The sequence below is a fragment of the Macrobrachium nipponense genome, chromosome 1 (genome assembly GCF_015104395.2).
Source record: "Macrobrachium nipponense isolate FS-2020 chromosome 1, ASM1510439v2, whole genome shotgun sequence".
Classification (NCBI taxonomy): domain Eukaryota; kingdom Metazoa; phylum Arthropoda; class Malacostraca; order Decapoda; family Palaemonidae; genus Macrobrachium; species Macrobrachium nipponense.
Genome location: NC_087200.1, coordinates 133,615,021 through 133,635,020, shown reverse-complemented (window position 1 = coordinate 133,635,020; position 20,000 = coordinate 133,615,021). Strand labels below are relative to the sequence as shown.

Here is a 20,000-nt window from a genome sequence, read left to right as displayed (position 1 = left end):
GCCTGTCTCTTCATTAACATCGCGCCGAGAATGACGAGTGAGGAAAAAGACGCAAGAATGAGGAAGGTAAATGCAAGAATGAAAAGCTGTTTCATTGCCTCTGAGCAACCATTCGCCATGATTGCTTCTCAACTTACTATTTACGCCACGGTGAAATATATGAAAATATTAATATTTCTTAAAGGTTTCTTGTTGAACATTTTTTATTTCTATTTTACGAAATTTAGAGGTGTCAAAAGAAGCAAGTTGTTCTGCGAAGGAGTTCACGAAAAGTTAAGAATAACGGAACCCAAATCTAAGTATAAGAAAGATTTAACAATAGGGATGGTAAGAAATGTCTTGAAATGAAGCTGTTCTGTCTTTGTTGGTTGGTCACAGACTAGAGGCCCACAGGCCTGTAGGATAGGGCCCCTGGTGCCACATAGCCCGGTCAATGGAGATGGAGAATGATGCCAGTCAAATTACGATGTAAAGTCCTTGACAACTAAATTTTCTAATATGCGTCTTTTATTTGAAAGTAAACGGCAAGTTTACTTCATTTGTTAAAGAAACTATTAAAAATATAATATTCGACGCCAAACAATTTTCTAAAGACTTAATATTTTATTCAGATTTCAATTCAGTCCTCCATGTTTCTTTCAAACCAGAGCCACATGTCACATAAATATGGGAATTGGAAAATCTCTGTTTTTACCTCTTATGTTTTGGAGATGGTGCTTTCCCTTGCAAAGAAAGGGTAAAATTCGCTGATCAAAGAATGCCTGAGCCATGTGTCTGGAAAGCCTCTTTCTCCCTCAGCCCCTTTCATTCTCAGCACACAAACATACATTCACGAACACATTCAATCTGACACACGCTCACACACGCACGCACACTTTGGAAACAATTTAAGGAGTTTAATCAGCTATTAATTCTTGTAATTTGTATCTATGATCCCAAAACACTTTGTTGTTCCAATATGTATTTTTTCAATACACAGTTTTGTCTTATTTTCCAACTAAAAATCTCATGAAATCTGTAATACTTAACTACAGAATAAAATGTTTGCATTCTTATGTAGATGCATACGAGGAAAAAGTAAGACTCAAAACACAAACAATTAATTACAAATTAAAGTAGCCATTGTGCAGACGTCTTTGTCGTTATGTCCGTATCGAACTGAACTTTATCTCCTTCAAAACTTTTCTACAAAGGAATGACGGCATAAAGTTAAATCTCTTGGCCCTCAAAACCATCATCGAATAGTAAACAAAAACTTGGAAGTTTCATATATTCGGTTTCACCCGTGGATATCTGTAAATTACTTAAATTATAATTTACCCATTGTTAGTTGTTATTGACTTATTTTGTTCACCTGTTTATTGATTTACATTAATATTATTATCCAACTGCCTCACTATGATCCATTTTCGATACTTTATTTAGAATAGTCTGTGCTTTGAAACACAACGCAAAATAACTGGAAAATACTTGATATTGTTTCTTAGTAGAACTCATATTAAGTCACTGTTTACCAGGGGAATATAAACTAACAAACTATTCCTTCATCTTAAACAGCAACAACAACAAAAAGCAAGAACTTACATTTAACATCCAGCTGTAGAGAATTGGAGCTTCCAGAACCCAGAATATTTTGAGCGTGGCAAGTGTACTGGCCGGCTTGGGACCTGGTCACCCTTTGTAACACGAGACTCTGGTTACTAACGATGACCCCGGCCGAAACATCGTGCACGAGAAGTTCATCCTAAACAAAGAACAGAAAGGCAAGTGATATGCTGCTGTAGTTAGGACTCGTGGGTTGCGAGCGATAGCTCAGGCTGTTATGAACTGAAAACACCCTCATTTTCTACTGATTTCTGTTGAGGAAGATTATACTTAGTTCACAGAAAAACAGCATAATTTTTTCCTTGTTGTTTTTTCATACAGGAAAATGCTAAGAAGACAAGAATGGTTGTTCTTTGTGTATGATTGCAAACACCACAGGTTGGCCTTATGCCAGCCCAGCAGAAGCTCTTGTTTAAACATGTAGCACGGGAGCCTATAAGTGGTAGATATTCTTGTGGAAGAGGTTACTTGTGTAACCCAAAACTTTTAAACAGGAAGAAAATACAAGCAAGATTAGACACTTCTATGAACTTAACAGTTTTCATCAATAATTGGGAGAGTGATATATTAGTGGGTCTGAAGAACCTGAGGAGATACCAGGAAGGAAAACAAAGAAATGATTTTATAAAAGACGCAAGAAATAAATGAAAGAAAGTGGATATCAAAGGAGAATTTAAAAAATGAATGAAAGTATACAATCAGATTTCTGAGAGTTGAAAAATCACGAAACCACCGATTATTAAAAGAAAAATATTGGAGATGAACGTTCAGGTTGTGGTAAAGGTATCAAAATGAGAGAGTACAAAGGAAAATATAAATGATACACCTTTAAATGACAAGAGAACTTTGAACTGAAGAAAACAAGAGCTATGAAAAATAAACGTACAAGCATGTAGACATCAAAACGAGAAATGAGCATCATGCTCTCACAGGAAAGATAATAGGAACTGATTTTAGTTACAGATGGGCATAAAAAATAAAAGTGGTTGAACGGACAAAGGTCTACAAACTGAACCAGATTAAAATAGAGACACAGGAAATATGGAACGATAAGAAAGAAAACGTTTTAAAAAGATTTGTGACAAGGAGAAATAACAAAAGAGAAATAACGAACATATAAGAACCAAATTAATTTAGAGATGAAACAGAAAATTGGGAAATTATTTCAATGATAAAAAAAACTGGGACAGAATGAAAGAGAATAAGCCAGATTGATTTGAAAAACCTCGTGTTCTTTGATTCTACAGATAGCGTTTATAATTCCAGTAATTGAGCTTAAAAAGTAACGATTTTATCAGATTCCGTTCAATCGATTAATCATAAAAGGAACAGGATACATCAGAAATGAAAAGTGCGACGTCTTATGTGTAAAGTTGTAACCATAACATTACACTAATTCTGAGAGAATGGACATCATTCGAATTCATAATCTCACAATGAAAATGTTTTAAAGACTTCTAATTAATGGAGACACCGACTGTTCGAAAAAAATCTAGTGAACAGATTTTAAAAACTAAAAACTAATTACGAACCGACAAGCTCTGTAATGACTATTAGCCACACTTAAAATGCAAATTCAACTGAACTTTTTCTTTACCTTTTCTAACAAAATGAACGGAAATTATGTTGTCCGTCTGTCTGTGAACAGAGGATTTTAAAAGATGGCGTCTTATTCAGTGAAATCGTGTGGGCTTTTGTTATCAGCTTAGGAATACTGCTATGATTTTTAATTACATTTGCGGATGGAGTCACGAATCATTTATCTTATTTATGTATTTATTTATTTATCTATTTGTTAATTTATCTAGTTATTCATTTGTTTATCAATAGATTCATTTATATACAGATCTACTTTAATGTTTTTCTGCTTTGATACCAACACAAATAACGGAAAGGTTTCAGAAACAGTCAAACAAAGGCTTCGCCAAAAACTACTTTGCGGACTCTCTTGGGACTCGTCGTGAAGCAGTGCCCTTCACTCCCAACTCCCTAGGACTGTTGCAAGTGTTTAAGAATAGGTATTCTAGGATTATGTCGCGAGACTCATGTGATTCTCTGTTGTGATAAGAGCCGCATAAAAAGACTGATATTAAGATTCTAATACGGTTCACCTTTCTCTTAGGGTGGCGAGGTAGGGTTTGGGTGGGGGGGGGGGGGGGGGAGTGTTGTTGGTAGCCTAAGAACTCACACCGAGGCCTCAATTGCTTCAATGATAAATGAAAAACGAAGGTCAGTTTGAGAAATGATGACATAAACAAGATTTTAGGCTTCAGTCAGAAGCAGATCAGTAGAAATCCTGTATTGATCGACCAATACAACAGAAAAAAAACCTCGGCCCCCATAATACTAATTCATTATTTAACAACAATCGGGAGCCCAGTATTTCTCAGAAGAGTAACACGATTAGAAGGCAGCAGTGGTACTATAGTAGATTCACATCACCCGTGCATCTGATGTCAAGGCCAGTCCCTTACGACGCGCCTGATTGGCTACTGAGGCTACGCAGGCAGGATGTATGTTCTACCTCTCCTGAAAGATGTATCCCTCAGGAGAGGTGGAACTTAAGTCCTGCCTCTGTGAACTTTCGAGAGAGACTGAGATTTTCCAGCCCTGTGATTGGCTTATTAACAGCCAATCAGGAGCGTCGTAAGGGAATGGCTTAGACATCAGATGCACGGCTGATGTGAATCTATAACATGGCAGCAACAGTAGTAGTAGCGGTAATCGTAATAGTAGCTGGAATTTCTTGGACTGGTCAGTGACTGACACTCGTCTGGGCATCTTGCTGCCAGGGCGCCACCGGAAAGGAATGGCACCAAAACGCACGCAAGCCCCTTCATCTTGGCTCCATTCCTTTTTTCTGGCTTTTCATTTTTAGATCCTCGCTTTGATAGTAAACAGGAGACTTAACACATTTTTATTATTTACCTTATTGACCTATTTATTTTATTCCTTCATTCATTCATTTATTCAGTCAGTCGCAAATTTACTTGTTTATTTTATCTAAATGTTTGTTTATTTATTACTTATCTTATTTAATATATATTCATTAATTTATTATGCATAATATCCAAATATTTATTTATTTATCTTACTTAAACTTTTATTTATTTATCATTTATTGATATATTTAACTATATGTTTATCTATTATTTATTTCATTTAATAGATATTCATTTATTTATTATGCATAATATCTAAATATTTATTTACTTATTATATTTAAACTTTTATTTATTTATTATCTATTAATATATTTTACTATTTGTTAATTATTATTTCATTTATCTATCTATTTATTAATATGGTTTTTTAAATTTATCTATTCATACATTTATTTATTCATTTCTATATTTATCTTGCCATTTATTTACTGCTTTAGTTATGTATGTACTTATTTATTTACTGAATTATTTCTTTACTAATTAGTTTATATATTTATCAACTAATTATTTTTCTTAATTATTGATCTAGTATTTATTTATCTCTCTATTCATTTATTCAGTCATCCATTCATCTAGTTTATCTATGTTGTTTATTTAATTATTTGTAGAGGAGATCTTTACTAATTAGTTTCTATATTTATTCATTATTTTTTCATTTATATATAGTATTTCTTTATCTCTCTCTTCATTGATTCACTCATTCATTCATCTACCTTATTTAATTATTTGTTTACTTGATTACTGATAGACGAGAATATTGTTAAAAAAAAAAACTCACGTTCAGCTTCCAGGAGACTTGAGTCACCTTCGGGTTGGCCTTGATGACGCACTCGAAGTACACGTCGTCCCCTTCCTTGATGTTGCTCGAGTCTAAGGAGGAGCCGAAGGTCGCTGACGCCACGGGGATGTCTGAGGGTTTGGAAAGGAAAGGGATAAAAAAAAAAGGCTTGATGCGAACTCCAGCTTACTAGGGACGCGTGCAAGATTTTTCCCTCACGCATAAGTTGAAAACATTATATTCCTAATTCAACGTGAAGTAATCTTCGTGATTAATACTCATACTTAGTACTACTTATACTAACAATAAGGATCAAATAAGGACACAATTTAAACACTTTCATTTACTCTTGGTTATATGTGGAAGCACAAAATAATCTAACAGAAACAGCCTAAATTCAGTATATACCAAATAAATAAAAGCATGATAAAATCTGTGGTTAAATATAGCTTTGTTTAACAAACGAAAATTAAAATAGATATATGTCTTATTACCTATTGTCCAACCTGCACATTCATTTTTATCTTTTCACTCTAATAGATAAATCATAAATATCCTATCATAAAATTCCTGTATCTTTAACTCAAAGCGAGACACCTTTTCAGACCATTCTAGGCATTAACATAGACCTTTCCCAGCCCCCCTCCCCACCCCCTCCAACAACAACAGCAACAAAGTGGTTTGTAGGTAGATGATCGTGAGAGCAGGGGAGACAAGACTATTGCATTAAATGAAAAAATTATGTTTTCATTTCCTTCTTATTTGAACATTTTTACAAATGAATAGTTTATAGTTCTGTCGAAAGTTTAATAATAATAATAATAATAATAATAATAATAATAATAATAATAATAATAATAATAATAATAATAATAATAATAATAATAATAATCAGAAGATGGATGCCGGGTACCAACTCAAGAAAAGAGGCAACAGAATCAACCATCTGATGTTCATGGACGGCATCAAGCTGTATGGTAAGAGCATCAAGGAAATAGATACCCTAATCCAGACTGTAAGGATTGTATCTGGGGACATTAGGATGGAGTTTGGAATAGAAAAATGTGCCTTAGTCAACATACAAAGAGGCAAAGTAACGAGAACTGAAGGGATAAAGCTACCAGATGGGAGCAACATCAAACACATAGATGAGACAGGATACAAATACCTGGGAATAATGGAAGGAGGAGATATAAAACACCAAGAGATGAAGGACACGATCAGGAAAGAATATATGCAGAGACTCAAGGCGATACTCAAGTCAAAACTCAACGCCGGAAATATGATAAAAGCCATAAACACATGGGCAGTGCCAGTAATCAGATACAGCGCAGGAATAGTGGAATGGACGAAGGCAGAACTCCGCAGCATAGATCAGAAAACCAGGAAACATATGACAATACACAAAGCACTACACCCAAGAGCAAATACGGACAGACTATACATAACTCGAAAGGAAGGAGGGAGAGGACTACTTAGTATAGAGGACTGCGTCAACATCGAAAACAGAGCACTGGGGCAATATCTGAAAACCAGTGAAGACGAGTGGCTAAAGAGTGCATGGGAAGAAAGACTAATAAAAGTAGACGAAGACCCAGAAATATACAGAGACAGGAGAAAGACAGAAAGAAACAGAGGACTGGGACAACAAACCAATGCACGGACAATACATGAGACAGACTAAAGAACTAGCCAGCGATGACAATTGGCAATGGCTACAGAGGGGAGAGCTAAAGAAGGAAACTGAAGGAATGATAACAGCGGCACAAGATCAGGCCCTAAGAACCAGATATGTCGAAAGTATGATAGACGGAAATAACATCTCTCCCATATGTAGGAAGTGCAATACGAAAAATGAAACCATAAACCACATAGCAAGTGAATGCCCGGCACTTGCACAGAACCAGTACAAAAAGAGGCATGATTCAGTGGCAAAAGCCCTCCACTGGAGCCTGTGCAAGAAACATCTGCTACCTTGCAGTAATAAGTGGTACGAGCACCAACCTGAAGGAGTGATAGAAAATGATCAGGCAAAGATCTCTGGGACTATGGTATCAGAACGGATAGGGTGATACGTGCAAACAGACCAGACGTGACGTTGATTGACAAAGTCAAGAAGAAAGTATCACTCATTGATGTCGCAATACCATGGGACACCAGAGTTGAAGAGAAAGAGAGGGAAAAAATGGATAAGTATCAAGATCTGAAAATAGAAATAAGAAGGATATGGGATATGCCAGTGGAAATCGTACCCATAATCATAGGAGCACTAGGCACGATCCAAGATCCCTGAAAAGGAATCTAGAAAATCTAGAGGCTGAAGTAGCTCCAGGACTCATGCAGAAGAGTGTGATCCTAGAAACGGCACACATAGTAAGAAAAGTGATGGACTCCTAAGGAGGCAGATGCAACCCGGAACCCCACACTATAAATACCACCCAGTCGAATTGGAGGACTGTGATAGAGCACAAAAAAAAAAAAAAAAAAAAAAAAAAAAAAAAATATAATAATAATAATAATAATAATAATTAATATTAAATATTATTATTATTTTATAATTATTATTATTATTATTATATTCTTATTATTATTATTTCCTTTTTTCGACTGGATGGTTTTCATAGTATGAGGTTCCGGTTTGCATCCTGAATCCTTAGGAGTCCATCACTATTCTCACTATGTGCGCTGTTCCTAATAGCACACTCTTCTGCATGAGCCCTGCAGCTACTTCGGCAGCTTGGGATCGCGCCTAGTGTTCCTATGATTATGGGTTCAATTTCCACTGGCATATCCCATATACTTCTTATTTCCATTTTCAGGTCTGGATACTTATCAATATTTCCTCTTTCTCTCTCATCTACTCTGGTGTCTCATCTACTCTGAGTGATACTGTCTTCTTGATTTTATCAATCAGCGTCAAGTTTGGCCTACTGGCACGTATCGCCCTATCTGTTTTGATACCATAGTCCCAGAGGATCTTTGCCTGATCGTTTTCTATCAGACCCTCAGGATGGTGTTCGTACTTCTTATTACTGTAAGCTAGCTGGTGTTTGTGGAAAAAGTTCTCTTTTTGGACATTATAGGATAATGTAGTGCATTCAGCATTTTCATTTTATCAGCGTTCTTGGATGTCCTACTAAATTTCTTCATATTTCCTATTGAAATTTTCGAAAGATCTCCCCTAATTTCACGGACAGTGAAAATGGAGATTCTTCAGACTAACTTTTCTTTGTGTTCACTATTTACGAAGGATCCGTCTGGTTTCTTTTTGGTATACACGTTAAGGAGTCTCCAAGACAACTAAAATACATTGGCTGTGATACGAAGTGGTGAATCCAGGTAAGAAGTCTTGCAGGTAAAACAATCACAGAAAAAAGTCACAAGAAAAAAGTCACATTAACTTAACTAGATAGTGTTGTCCCCAAAGGGTTTCAACACGGTGTGTATCCACTTTGCGGCGTGTTTAGTACAAGCCCATTGGTGATTACCGTAAAAACATAAACAAAAGGCTGTAAATATCGTAAATATAATGACCTCCAAGAAATGTTAGTCCTAGGTAACGACCCCCAAAAACACATGGGGGTCACTATCTAGAAAATAACCAAATTATTTTCTGTTTTATTACTTTAATAGTTTTAATTGCCACCATAAATTAATGTGACTTTATTTCTGTGACTTTTTCCTTAGACAAATTTTGATTTTTTTTACTGGTCAGTTTCAGCTTTTAGGTGTTTATCAGAGGCCCTTGAAATAATAGTAGGTTGAGAAAATAATTCGGATATTTTAAATACTTTCACACATTCCTACGATCCATTTATTATCAGTGAAAGTATTGCTATCAGGATGTGTATTGTAGGATAGGGATTTTTGAAAATGTTCATAGATGGATCTTTCTTTAACGTAAGAAGCATGAACGTGCAAATGTTTTAGATTAAGGTACAATCTTATTATATTTATTTTTCTCTCTCTCTCTCTCTCTATTACAGTCCTCTAATTCCACTGAGTGGTATTTATAGTGTGGGGTTCCGGGTTGCATCCTGCCTCCTTAGGAGTCCATCACTTTTCTTACTATGTGCGCCGTTTCTAGGATCACACTCTTCTGCATGAATCCTAGAGCTATTTCAGCCTCTAGTTTTTCCAGATTCCTCTTCATAGTGTTCCTATGATTATGGGTACAATTTCCACTGGCATATCCCATATCCTTCTTATTTCTATTTTCAGGTCTTGATACTTATCCATTTTTTCCCTTTCTTTCTCTTCAACTCTGGTGTCCATGGTACTGCGACATCAATGAGTGATACTTTCTTCTTGATTTTGTCAATCAACGTCACGTCTGGTTTATTTGCTCGTATCACCCTATCTGTTCTGATACCATAGTCCCAGAGGATCTTTGCCTGATCGTTTTCCATCACTCCTTCAGGTTGGTGTTCGTACTGCTTATTACTGCAAGGTAGCTGGTGTTTCTTGCACAGGCTCCAGTGGACGGCTTTTGCTACTGAATCATGCCTCTTTTTGTACTGGTTCTGTGCAAGTGCCGGACATTCGCTTGCTATGTGGTTTATGGTTTCATTTTTCGTATTGCACTTTCTACATATGGGAGAGATGTTATTTCCATCTATCGTTCTTTGGACATATCTGGTTCTTAGGGCCTGATCTTGTGCCCCTGTTATCATTCCTTCAGTTTCCTTCTTGAGCTCTCCTCTCAGTAGCCATTGCCACGTGTCATCGCTGGCTAGTTTTTTAGTCTGTCTCATGTATTGTCCGTGCATTGGTTTGTTATGCCATTCCTCTGTTCTGCTTGTCTTTCTCCTGTCTCTGTATATTTCTGGGTCTTCGTCTACTTTTATCAGTCCTTCTTCCCATGCACTCTTGAGCCACTCGTCTTCCTGGTCTTCATATATTACCCCAGTGCTCTGTTCTCGATGTTGACGCATTCCTCTATATTTAGTAGTCCCCTCCCTCCTTCCATCGTGTTATGTATAGTCTGTCCGTATTTGCTCTTGGGTGTAGTGTTTTGTGTACTGTCATATGTTTCCTCGTTTTCTGGTCTATGCTGCGAAGTTCTGCCTTCATCCATTCCACTATTCCTGCGCTGTATCTGATTACTGGCACTGCCCATGTGTTTATGGCTTTTATCATATTTCCGGCGTTGAGTTATTATTATTATTATTATTATTGGAAGGAGACCCTCTTTCAAACAAGTCTTATTGAAAGATATTGCTGCATCAGCTGCATTTAACTTGTAAATAGTCTTCTCTATTTTTCTAATAATAGCTTTCTCTCTCCTACTACAACTGGCGAGTATTGCGCCGATATTACTCATCAGGAGGAGTCAATTTCAAGGATAATGATTACGAAATTATTTATTTATCACAGTAAATGAACGAATAGGTCAAAATATAAGTTAATCTAGTGGCCAACGTTTCTCTCGGTATCATCCGAGCATGATCACGGCAGTGGCTCGGAGCAGACTGTAGATTCTGTCAAGATCTACTTAATATATAGTGGCAGGTCAGCAGGGGGTCAACCGCTAGCTGTGTTTTTATTGGCCGGTGGCGCAATACGCTCCCGCCATTGGTTGAAGGAAGTTTTCTTCAAGACGCTTCTCGTCGTTGAAGGTCGCGCTGTTGCAGCCTAGCAGACCGACGAGGCTGGGGCATGGCTTCCCTGGGCGTTGTGTCACGACGGCTCGCGTTGTCATTGGCTGCTGGGCTGCTAGTCTCACCTGGTACTTTGATCGGGGGTGTCGCTCGGTCTGGTATTACTTGTATTATTCATAGAAGTAAGGGCTCTCCGAATGTAGGCCCTGACTGTGGTGTTCTTGAACTGCACAGGGCATTCGCTGTCACCATTCAGACAAAGCCCTAAGTTGGTTTGCTTTGTATACACAGAGGTCTTTAGGCCATCGTCGGTCTTGGAGACGAGGACGTCGAGAAAGGGGAGCTGGCCTTCGTTGCTGAATTCGACGGTATAATTCAGCGAACTGTACTGCTGGAACATGCTCCGGACAGCTTCAACCTCTTCCTCATCCTCGGCTTGTACAAAGATATCGTCTCTAATATTAGAAAACCCCGAAAATACGGGGTTTTCTAATATTAGAGAAAACTCTCTCTTCCACATTGCCGATATAAAAGTTGGCGAATAGGACACCGAGAGGGGAACCCATCGCGACTCCGTCCTTTTGTCGGAACATCTGCCTTTATGTCTGGGTGGCGACAGCGAATGCCCTGTGCGGTTCAAGAACACCACAGTCAGGGCCTACATTCGGAGGGCCCTTACACACGGTTCTTCCTGGCAGGACACTCACAAAGAACTCGACCGAGTCACTCAGATGCTCGTTAATAACGGATATCCGAATCAACTTATTGATAAAGAAGTCCGAACAGCGCTGGATCGGTGGTACGGCGAGAGTGAGAGACTGCAGTCCCGCCCACATGAGAAGATCAAGCTGTATTACAAAGCAAGAATGCACGCACGTCACCGACGAAGATGCTTTGAGAAAAATCATCTAAGAGAATGTGACCCCTACCAAAGCCGACAAAGAACTCGAACTTGTAATTTATTACCAAAATTGACGTACCTGGGACCTTATTATGAAGAATAACCCGACCCCCCTCAGCAAGAGACCTCTTGAAACAGTCGAATGTAGTCTACCAATTCTTATGCCCGTCCGTGGATGTCCCGGCTCTTACGTTGGTATGACTTCTATGAAACTGTCCAAGAGAATTTCCTTCCACGTACAATAAGGAGCAATTAAAAACCATATCACGACAGCACACCAGGAAGCTATCTCCCGCGACGGTATTATAAAGAATATCAAGATAATAGGGAGGGCTGCTGACCAGCGACGCTTCCGACTGCTCGAGTCACTCCTCATACAGCAAGAGAAGCCCTCATTGAATACGACGCAGGAAGTGCTCTTCCTCCCCACCAACTTAAGGAGACCTATGTGTATGAATAATACAAGTAATACCTGACCGAGCGACACCCCCGATCAAAGAATACCAGATGAGACTAGCAGCCCAGCAGCCAATGACAACGCAAGCCGTCGTGACACAACGCCCAGGGAAGCCATGCCCCAGCCTCGACGGTCTGCTAGGCTGCAACAGCGCGACCTTCAACGACAAGAAGCATCTTGAAGAAAACTTCCTTCAACCAATGGTGGGAGCGTATTACGCCACCGGCCAATAAAAACACAGCTAGCGGTTGACCCCCTGCTGACCTGCCGATATATATTGAGTAGATCTTGACAGAATCTACAGTTGCTGCTCGGCCTCCGTAGCAGTAACATCTCTCCCGAGACCTTCTCTGGCGAACGAGAGCGACAGCGAGCGATAGCACCTTCACCCTCACATGGAAAATACCTAATAACTCCTCCAACAGGAACCAGTGCCTATGAGTTCGTCAAGGACCTTGAAAGGAAAGGTAAGTTGTTCAAGGTAAGACCCACAACCAGGGGAGAACTGTTTACAATACCCTCAGATGTGAATACAAATGAATACATGAAAAACAATCCTGCCAGCTTCAAATACCTCAATCCTGATGACAAACCCTGCAGATTTATTTTATGCCACTTCCCTCTGCAATTTGACACCAGGGTTATTCTGGAAAATCCTAGAGTGGTCAAAGCAGAGAGATGCCACACAAAAGAACCCAACCCCCAGCCAACCCGCAAAGTCCTAGTAGAATGGAAAGGAACTCAGCCTAAGTCACTGAATCTTGGCATGTGGGGCTCCTTCCCCACCATAGACTTCACACCAGAACCTCTGAGATGTTTTAACTGTCAGAGGTATGGACACCATAGCAGTGCCTGCACCGCCAAAGCCATTTGTGGTGTATGTAGTGGGAGACATCCCACAAATCTCTGCACGGATAAGTTTAAAAAAAGACAGGAAACGAATGCCAGATGCCCCGCATGCAAGGGAAACCACCATGCGTAGAACAGAAAAAGCCCGATAAGGCTACAAAAAATTGATACTCTAAAAGGAATCACACCTCGGAGCCTCCCTGGACACAAACACACACACAGAACACCAGACCACAACAGACAACAGCAGCTCCCACTACCCAGCAGGGATCAAGGTCCTATGCTGCTGCAGCTAGGGGGTCGCAACAAGCCCCCAAAAACACACAGACACACCCCCAGCATAAGACACAGTCCTATGCTGCTGCAGCTGGAGGGCCTAGACCCAACAGAACTCAAAATCAGCCTCAACCTCAGAAAAAGGAACACAAAACACTCCCCAAACCACACCCAGACCAACACACGCCAACGAAACAAATAAAAAACACAAGAAGGAAAATCAGTTTCTCAGAATCGGCCAAGCCGACAAACACATACATCTTAACCTCTCCTGTTCCCGAAACCCGACCTATCCTCCTCACTCCAAATCCTAAAACTAGCTCCACTGTTCCTGGCTCCCCAAAGCCATATAACCCAGTCTCCCCTCCTCCTCCTACCCCACAAATCAACAGGTTTGAAGTTCGCCCAGAACTAAAACAAGATAAATACATCACACAGAATCAAGACCTCACAAATCTACTGGTGCAAATGCTATTCAAGTTTGCAGAACTAACAGGATCAAACTTCTCAGAGGAAATAGCTAAAGAAGTGGTTGACAAGTGCATAAGAACATCCAGAGGACTTTTTGCATCACCATGCCAACACAAATAAATAACAACAGTGCAAATGGCACTACAAATACACTCGGTGCCAGTTTCATCCCACAACACTGACGGTACACAACATATACAGGGCTCGGGACAACACATTTGAAGGGGAAGCACTCTTCAGTGCAGCGACACAGGAAAACACACTAATTGGGGGAGACTTCAACGCACATCACCCAAGCCTGAACTCTACACAACAAACAAACACAGCTGGGAGACATCTACACCAGTTATCATGTGAATTCCCAGAGGTGTGCCTACTAAACAGTGGAGAACCAACTCACCTAAAAGGAGGAAGACTAGATCTTACCTTCACAAACTCCGCCCTAAAGAAGCAAGCAACATGGAAGCTGCACGAGACCCTCACAAGCGACCACATAGCCATTGACATTGGCCTACGGCTCAAAAAGCTGCCCCCCATACCACCGCCACCAGAGAACCCCAAGTTTGCAAACTGGGCTACATTCGAAGCCACAATGACGAGATGGGCGAGGGACTACCTTGAAAACCCTGCAAACGACATAGAACTCTTCTATGAAGAGTTCATCAGTATTCAGAGAGGCAGCAAACATGCCCATGCCAAAGATCAAACAATCCAAGATTGATCACAAAGATGCATTGTACTACTGTGAAAGAGTCAAAGAACTCAATGCCAGAGTCAACAGAGTCCGGAAACTCTTCAGACGGGAACCATCTGATGAGATGCACAGACTTCTCAGAGAGGTAATAGCCCACGCAACTGAAGAGACAAAAGAAATCAAACAACAGGCATGGTATGATTGGTGTGCAAACATCAGCTGACAAACTCCAGTAACCCAGATCTGGAGATTCCTTGCAAAAATTGCAGGGAAAGGAAGAACAGTGCAAAGCATCCATCCCAACCCACAAGAAGAGGCTGACAATATAGCCAGAAACTTCACAGAAAGGACAAAATCCCACAACCTTCCCCAAACAACACGGGAAAAAATAAATGAAATTTCCCCAGCAAGGTGGAGGGAAATCAATACTGCCTGCAACACACCTGATGACACGGACACACCCTTCACTATGGAAGAACTAAACAGTGCACTCAGCAAGGGGAAAAGCGACACAGCCCCTGGAGCAGATGCAATCACTTACAGCATGCTGAGACACATGGGAGACCCTGCCAAACAGGTAGATCTACTCCTGGTAAACAGGACATATGCAGAGCACACCAGGCCAAAGAAATGGCAGCAGCAAGACACGCAACCAATACCTAAGCCTAAAGAGGAAGGCGCATATAGGCCGATATCCCTCATAAGCTGCACTGAAAAGGTTGCAGAAAGAATGGTTCTAAACAGACTACTATGGAAAGCAGGGCCCCTACACCATAGGCTGTATACCTATAGGGAAGGAGTAGGCACCCATGAGTGCCTCACAGATGTGCTAAGTGCCATAAATGGCAGAAAATTCATAGTGGTCTTCTTAGATCTAGAAAAAGCATATGAATTGGCCAATGCAGCAACCATCCTCTCCTCCCTAGTCCGAAAGAGGATCAAAGGCAACCTGCTTACATGGACAAAAGGATACATGCAAGACAGAGAAGCAAGAGTAGTGTTCCAAGGCAGAATGTCAGAATACTACTCTCTTGAAAACGGCACTCCACAGGGGGGCATTCTAAGTCCCTTCTTATTCAATATCCTTATGGAAAATGTAGCCTGTCTCGAGCTACCACAAGGAGTAGAGGTCTTCATATATGCTGACGATGTTTGCATCGTCAGCTCCGGCCCTCAAAGACAACTCCAAAAGATGCAAGAAGCCTTGCAAAAACTTGAGGACAAGTGCACACAACTGGGACTCAAAATCAACAGAAATAAGACAAAAGCCATGGCAATAAAACATGATCAAAATCCACCCAACCTTCTACTGAAAGGAGACGTCATAGACTGGGTGGATAGCTACACATATCAAGGAGTCTGCATTGCAGATTCACTATCTCCTGAGAAAGAAATACAGCTCCTCCAAGCCAAAACCAAAATAGGGCTTAATGCCCTAAAGAAAATCACATCACTACAAGAAGGTGCGGCATACCATCTGCTCAGGAGGTTTTACATACAAACCATCAGAGCACAAGTAGAATATGCAGCACCAGTCCTGACAAATTTCAGAAAGGATCAATAGCATAGGCTGGAAGTCATCCAAAATAATGCAATGAGACTTATACTTGGAGCCCCAATGTGGACAAGAATTTGTCTCTTGAGGGCAGAAACACAACTGCAGTCTCTCAAACACAGGATAGGCCAAAGAAATTTTGCCATTCTGTGCAAGACCATCAGAAACGACAGAAATGGACCACACAAAAACAAAATGCAAGCGTGTATAAACCTGCATGAAGAACTAGACCCGCCCAAAACCTATGCGGGCAGTATACTCCAGACACTGAGAGAACTGGGTATGCAGGACACAGTGAAACACATAACAAAGGATGTCCCACCTGAGGGATACCAAAAACCACCTCCCTGGGTCAAAGACCCAATCCGGTATAACTTCACAATACTACCGGCAAACAAAGCACTGTGCACAGCAGCACAAATGAAAACTGCAGGCAATCAGGAACACAGCAGCATATATTACACAGATGGCTCAGTTGACCCGGAAGCTCTAGCAACTGCAGCAGCAGTGGTTGCCCAAGACTTCAAAGGAAGCTGGAGGCTATCCAACAATGCCTCCATACATCAAGCGGAACTAATGGCAATCTTAAAAGCCTTAGAAAATTCCAATTTAAAAGAGGGACACACAACAGTGCATATTGACTCCAAAGGAGCAATACTCGCTATCAAAGTGACAAATCCAAAAGAAAATGTGACACTGATAACAGCCATAAAATCAGTGGCCAATTCACATCAAGCTGCTGGCAGGAGAGTCACATTAAACTGGATACCCAGCCATGTGGGAATCCAGGGAAATGATGAAGCTGACATCCTTGCCAAAAGTGCCCTCAGCTGCAGTACAGTAAGCATAAAAGTGCAACCATCCATAACACACCTAAAGGAAAAGGCAAAAAGCTATGCCAAACTCCAAGAAGAGAGTGAAGTACGACGTCACTATCTACAAGATTCACGGACGTCCAAGTGGTATGTGGATGTCACAAATCTAACGCCGCATGACATCACAAAACAAACCACTAGAAAACTCTCAGTCATCACACACAGATTAAGGCTAGGATACCTGTGCACCTGGCAAATGATAGGAAATGAGGGCAGGTTATGTCAGTACTGTGACCGAGAGGCAATCCAGCCCCTCGAACACTACCTACTAGACTGCCCAAAGACACAGTCTCTCAGGTCGAACCTAACTGAAATAGAGCTGACACCGGCACAGATCACCAGACACATCCTAAATAACATAGGGACACATGGCAATCTCCTAATGTCTCACCCACCTCCCAGGTAAAAAGATGAATCACACGGCATTTCTCCATGGGAATCTCCTATTGTCTTGTAAACATAAAACCAATGAAAGCTACACAATGCACAAACCCTCTACTTCACTGTTTGCAATGGGAGTCATAAACATCTTTGGGAGCATATGTATAAGTGAGTATGCATGAACATGTATATATACTATAATACTTGCTTAATGTTGGTTTGATATATATTGCAATATTTTCAGATGCCTAAAATGTTTATAGGTAACCTTTTTTTTTTTTTTTTAAACACCAACTTTCCCTCAAACTAAAACTCGCTTCCTTCTTCCTACTCAGCACTCTCCAGCTAGGCTGAGTCTCACTGCTATAAAACTTTCTCTCCTACTGATGGGTGCCGTAAGGTTCAAAGGGGTTGCAATCCTGCCTTGTCACCCTATCTCCTTTCTAAAACTAACCGCCAAAGCACTGTTTTTCGTATCTTTACAGATATTCCAGTTCCGGGCTGCTCTAGGAGCAAGAGCCCATGCCAGCACAAGACTGGCTTAATCTCCAACAACAACAACAACAGAATCTACAGTCTGCTCCGAGCCACTGCCGTGATCATGCTCGGATGATACCGAGAGAAACGTTGGCCCCTAGATTAACTTATATTTTGACCTATTCGTTTATTTACTGTGACAAATAAATAAATTCGTAACCATTATCCTTGAAATTGACTCCTCCTGATGAGTAATATAGGCGCAATACTCGCCAGTTGTAGTAGCAGAGAGAAAGCTATTATTAGAAAAATAGAGAAGACTATTTACAAGTTAAATGCAGCTGATGCAGCAATATCTTTCAATAAGACATTATTATTATTATTATTATTATTATTATTATTATTATTATTATTATTATTATTATTATTATTATTATTATTATTGGACAAAAAAAACACAATCTCTGCCAGGACATTATTATTATTATTATTATTATTATTATTATTATTATTATTATTATTATTATTATTATTATTATTATTATTATTATTGTTGTTGTTGTTGTTGTTGTGCAAACCAAAGAACACATTCTCCTAGGGATGAATAAATACACAGAAAAATTGAAAAAATAAATGAATAAACAGAAAATTAAACAAATAAATGAACGGATAAACTATATACCAGAAGTTAAACACAATTATACCCAGTAAAACAGAACAACAGCATAGAAAATTAACGAAAAGCATGTTACCTAGATTTTTTACTAAGTTTCCTCTTCTGTTAAAAGTCAAAATGAGGAAAAGTATCATACTTACATTAAAACTTTTCAAATGTCTTAGAGACTGAAGCTTCAAGGGTTTTGATAAATTAAATAACAACTTCATTAGCCTGGGTACGAAACCATCAAACGAGGGCAAAATGATGAAACACAGCTCGTGAACGTTCAGCTTTCTTATTCAAAACATGTCCCACTTCAAAAGTATGAAAATTAGTTAAACTCAGAATAATATCTTGATATGTTATGCATAAGAGAGAGAGAGAGAAAGAGAGAGAGAGAGAGAGAGAGAGAGAGAGAGAGAGAGAAGAGAGAGAGAGATCCTGGAAGTCATTCACGAATAAGTAAACAGGACTTATCAAACGTCAGAGGTCAGACTATTACGACAGTAAAAGAAGTACTATTCAAAAAGAATGAAGACCCTGTTTAACAAAAAACGCTTTCTTTTATTATTTTAGAGAGATGGGGAAGGCAGTTGTTTCCGGAAGGAATTCACAATTAAGTTTACAGAAGTTACCAGTCATCGAGAGAGAGAAATAGAGAGAGAGAGAGAGAGAGAGAGAGAGAGAGAGAGAGAGAGAGAGAGAGGGGTGGGTGGGGGAGGTTTCCTGCAAATCAGACAAATCTGAGGTAATGAACTGCTGTTCTTTTCAAAATAATTAAAACTAGAAAAACACGTTATCCTGTTTTTGAAAGAGAGAGAGAGAGAGAGAGAGAGAGAGAGAGAGAGAGAGAGAGAGAGAGAAGGAATATCTCATGTTATTCATAATTAGCATTATGCCCAAATGAGGTCAGGCAATTACAAAACCCGCTGTGCCTCCCAACATCAAAGGAGAAAGTTATCCTTTACGAAGAGAGACGCAATATCCTTAACGTGTGTGCAACTAGGGAAAAAAGTTTCTGTTTGTTAACAAAAAAAAAAGAGCGAGAGAGAGAGAGAGAGAAGAGAGAGAGAGAGAGTGTGTGTGACTGAAAAATGAGTGCAAAATGATGCCAGAAAATATAAGAGTTCGGTAAATGCAATATCTGCCGCTTCTTCCTCCCAGATGAATCGATAAGTCGCCGTCGTAATGTAAAGATGACAGTCGTCGCCGCTAAACTTCGCATCCAATTCTTCTCTCAGAGATTCCCTTGGCTCCATTACCTCGCTATTTTATTCATCATTTTCTCTCATCTCCGCCGCTTCCCGGTATTTTACTCTCTTAAAGCGACAAGGATCTTGGCTTTCCTGAGCACCGCCATGGTGCTTTTGTGCACTTAATGCAACAGGGTTTTCGAATTCTTGAGAACCAATAGAATACGAGTTTTGTACTTAAATATGCGGTGTCTTTGCTTTCTTTTGACATATTAGGATTTTTCC

At 39.8% G+C, this 20,000-nt stretch overlaps 1 protein-coding gene across 1 annotated transcript in view; it reads right to left on the bottom strand.

Annotated features, from left to right (window-relative positions):
• LOC135219655 (nephrin-like) overlaps positions 1-20,000 on the bottom strand; it is a 185,039-nt gene that overhangs the window by 28,445 nt on the left and 136,594 nt on the right. The window contains exons 9-10 of the mRNA XM_064256599.1: positions 5,329-5,459; positions 1,585-1,744 (exon numbers count right to left, since the gene is read on the bottom strand). Coding sequence (XP_064112669.1) covers positions 1,585-1,744; positions 5,329-5,459 — 291 coding nt within the window. The remainder of the gene's footprint in view (positions 1-1,584; positions 1,745-5,328; positions 5,460-20,000) is intronic.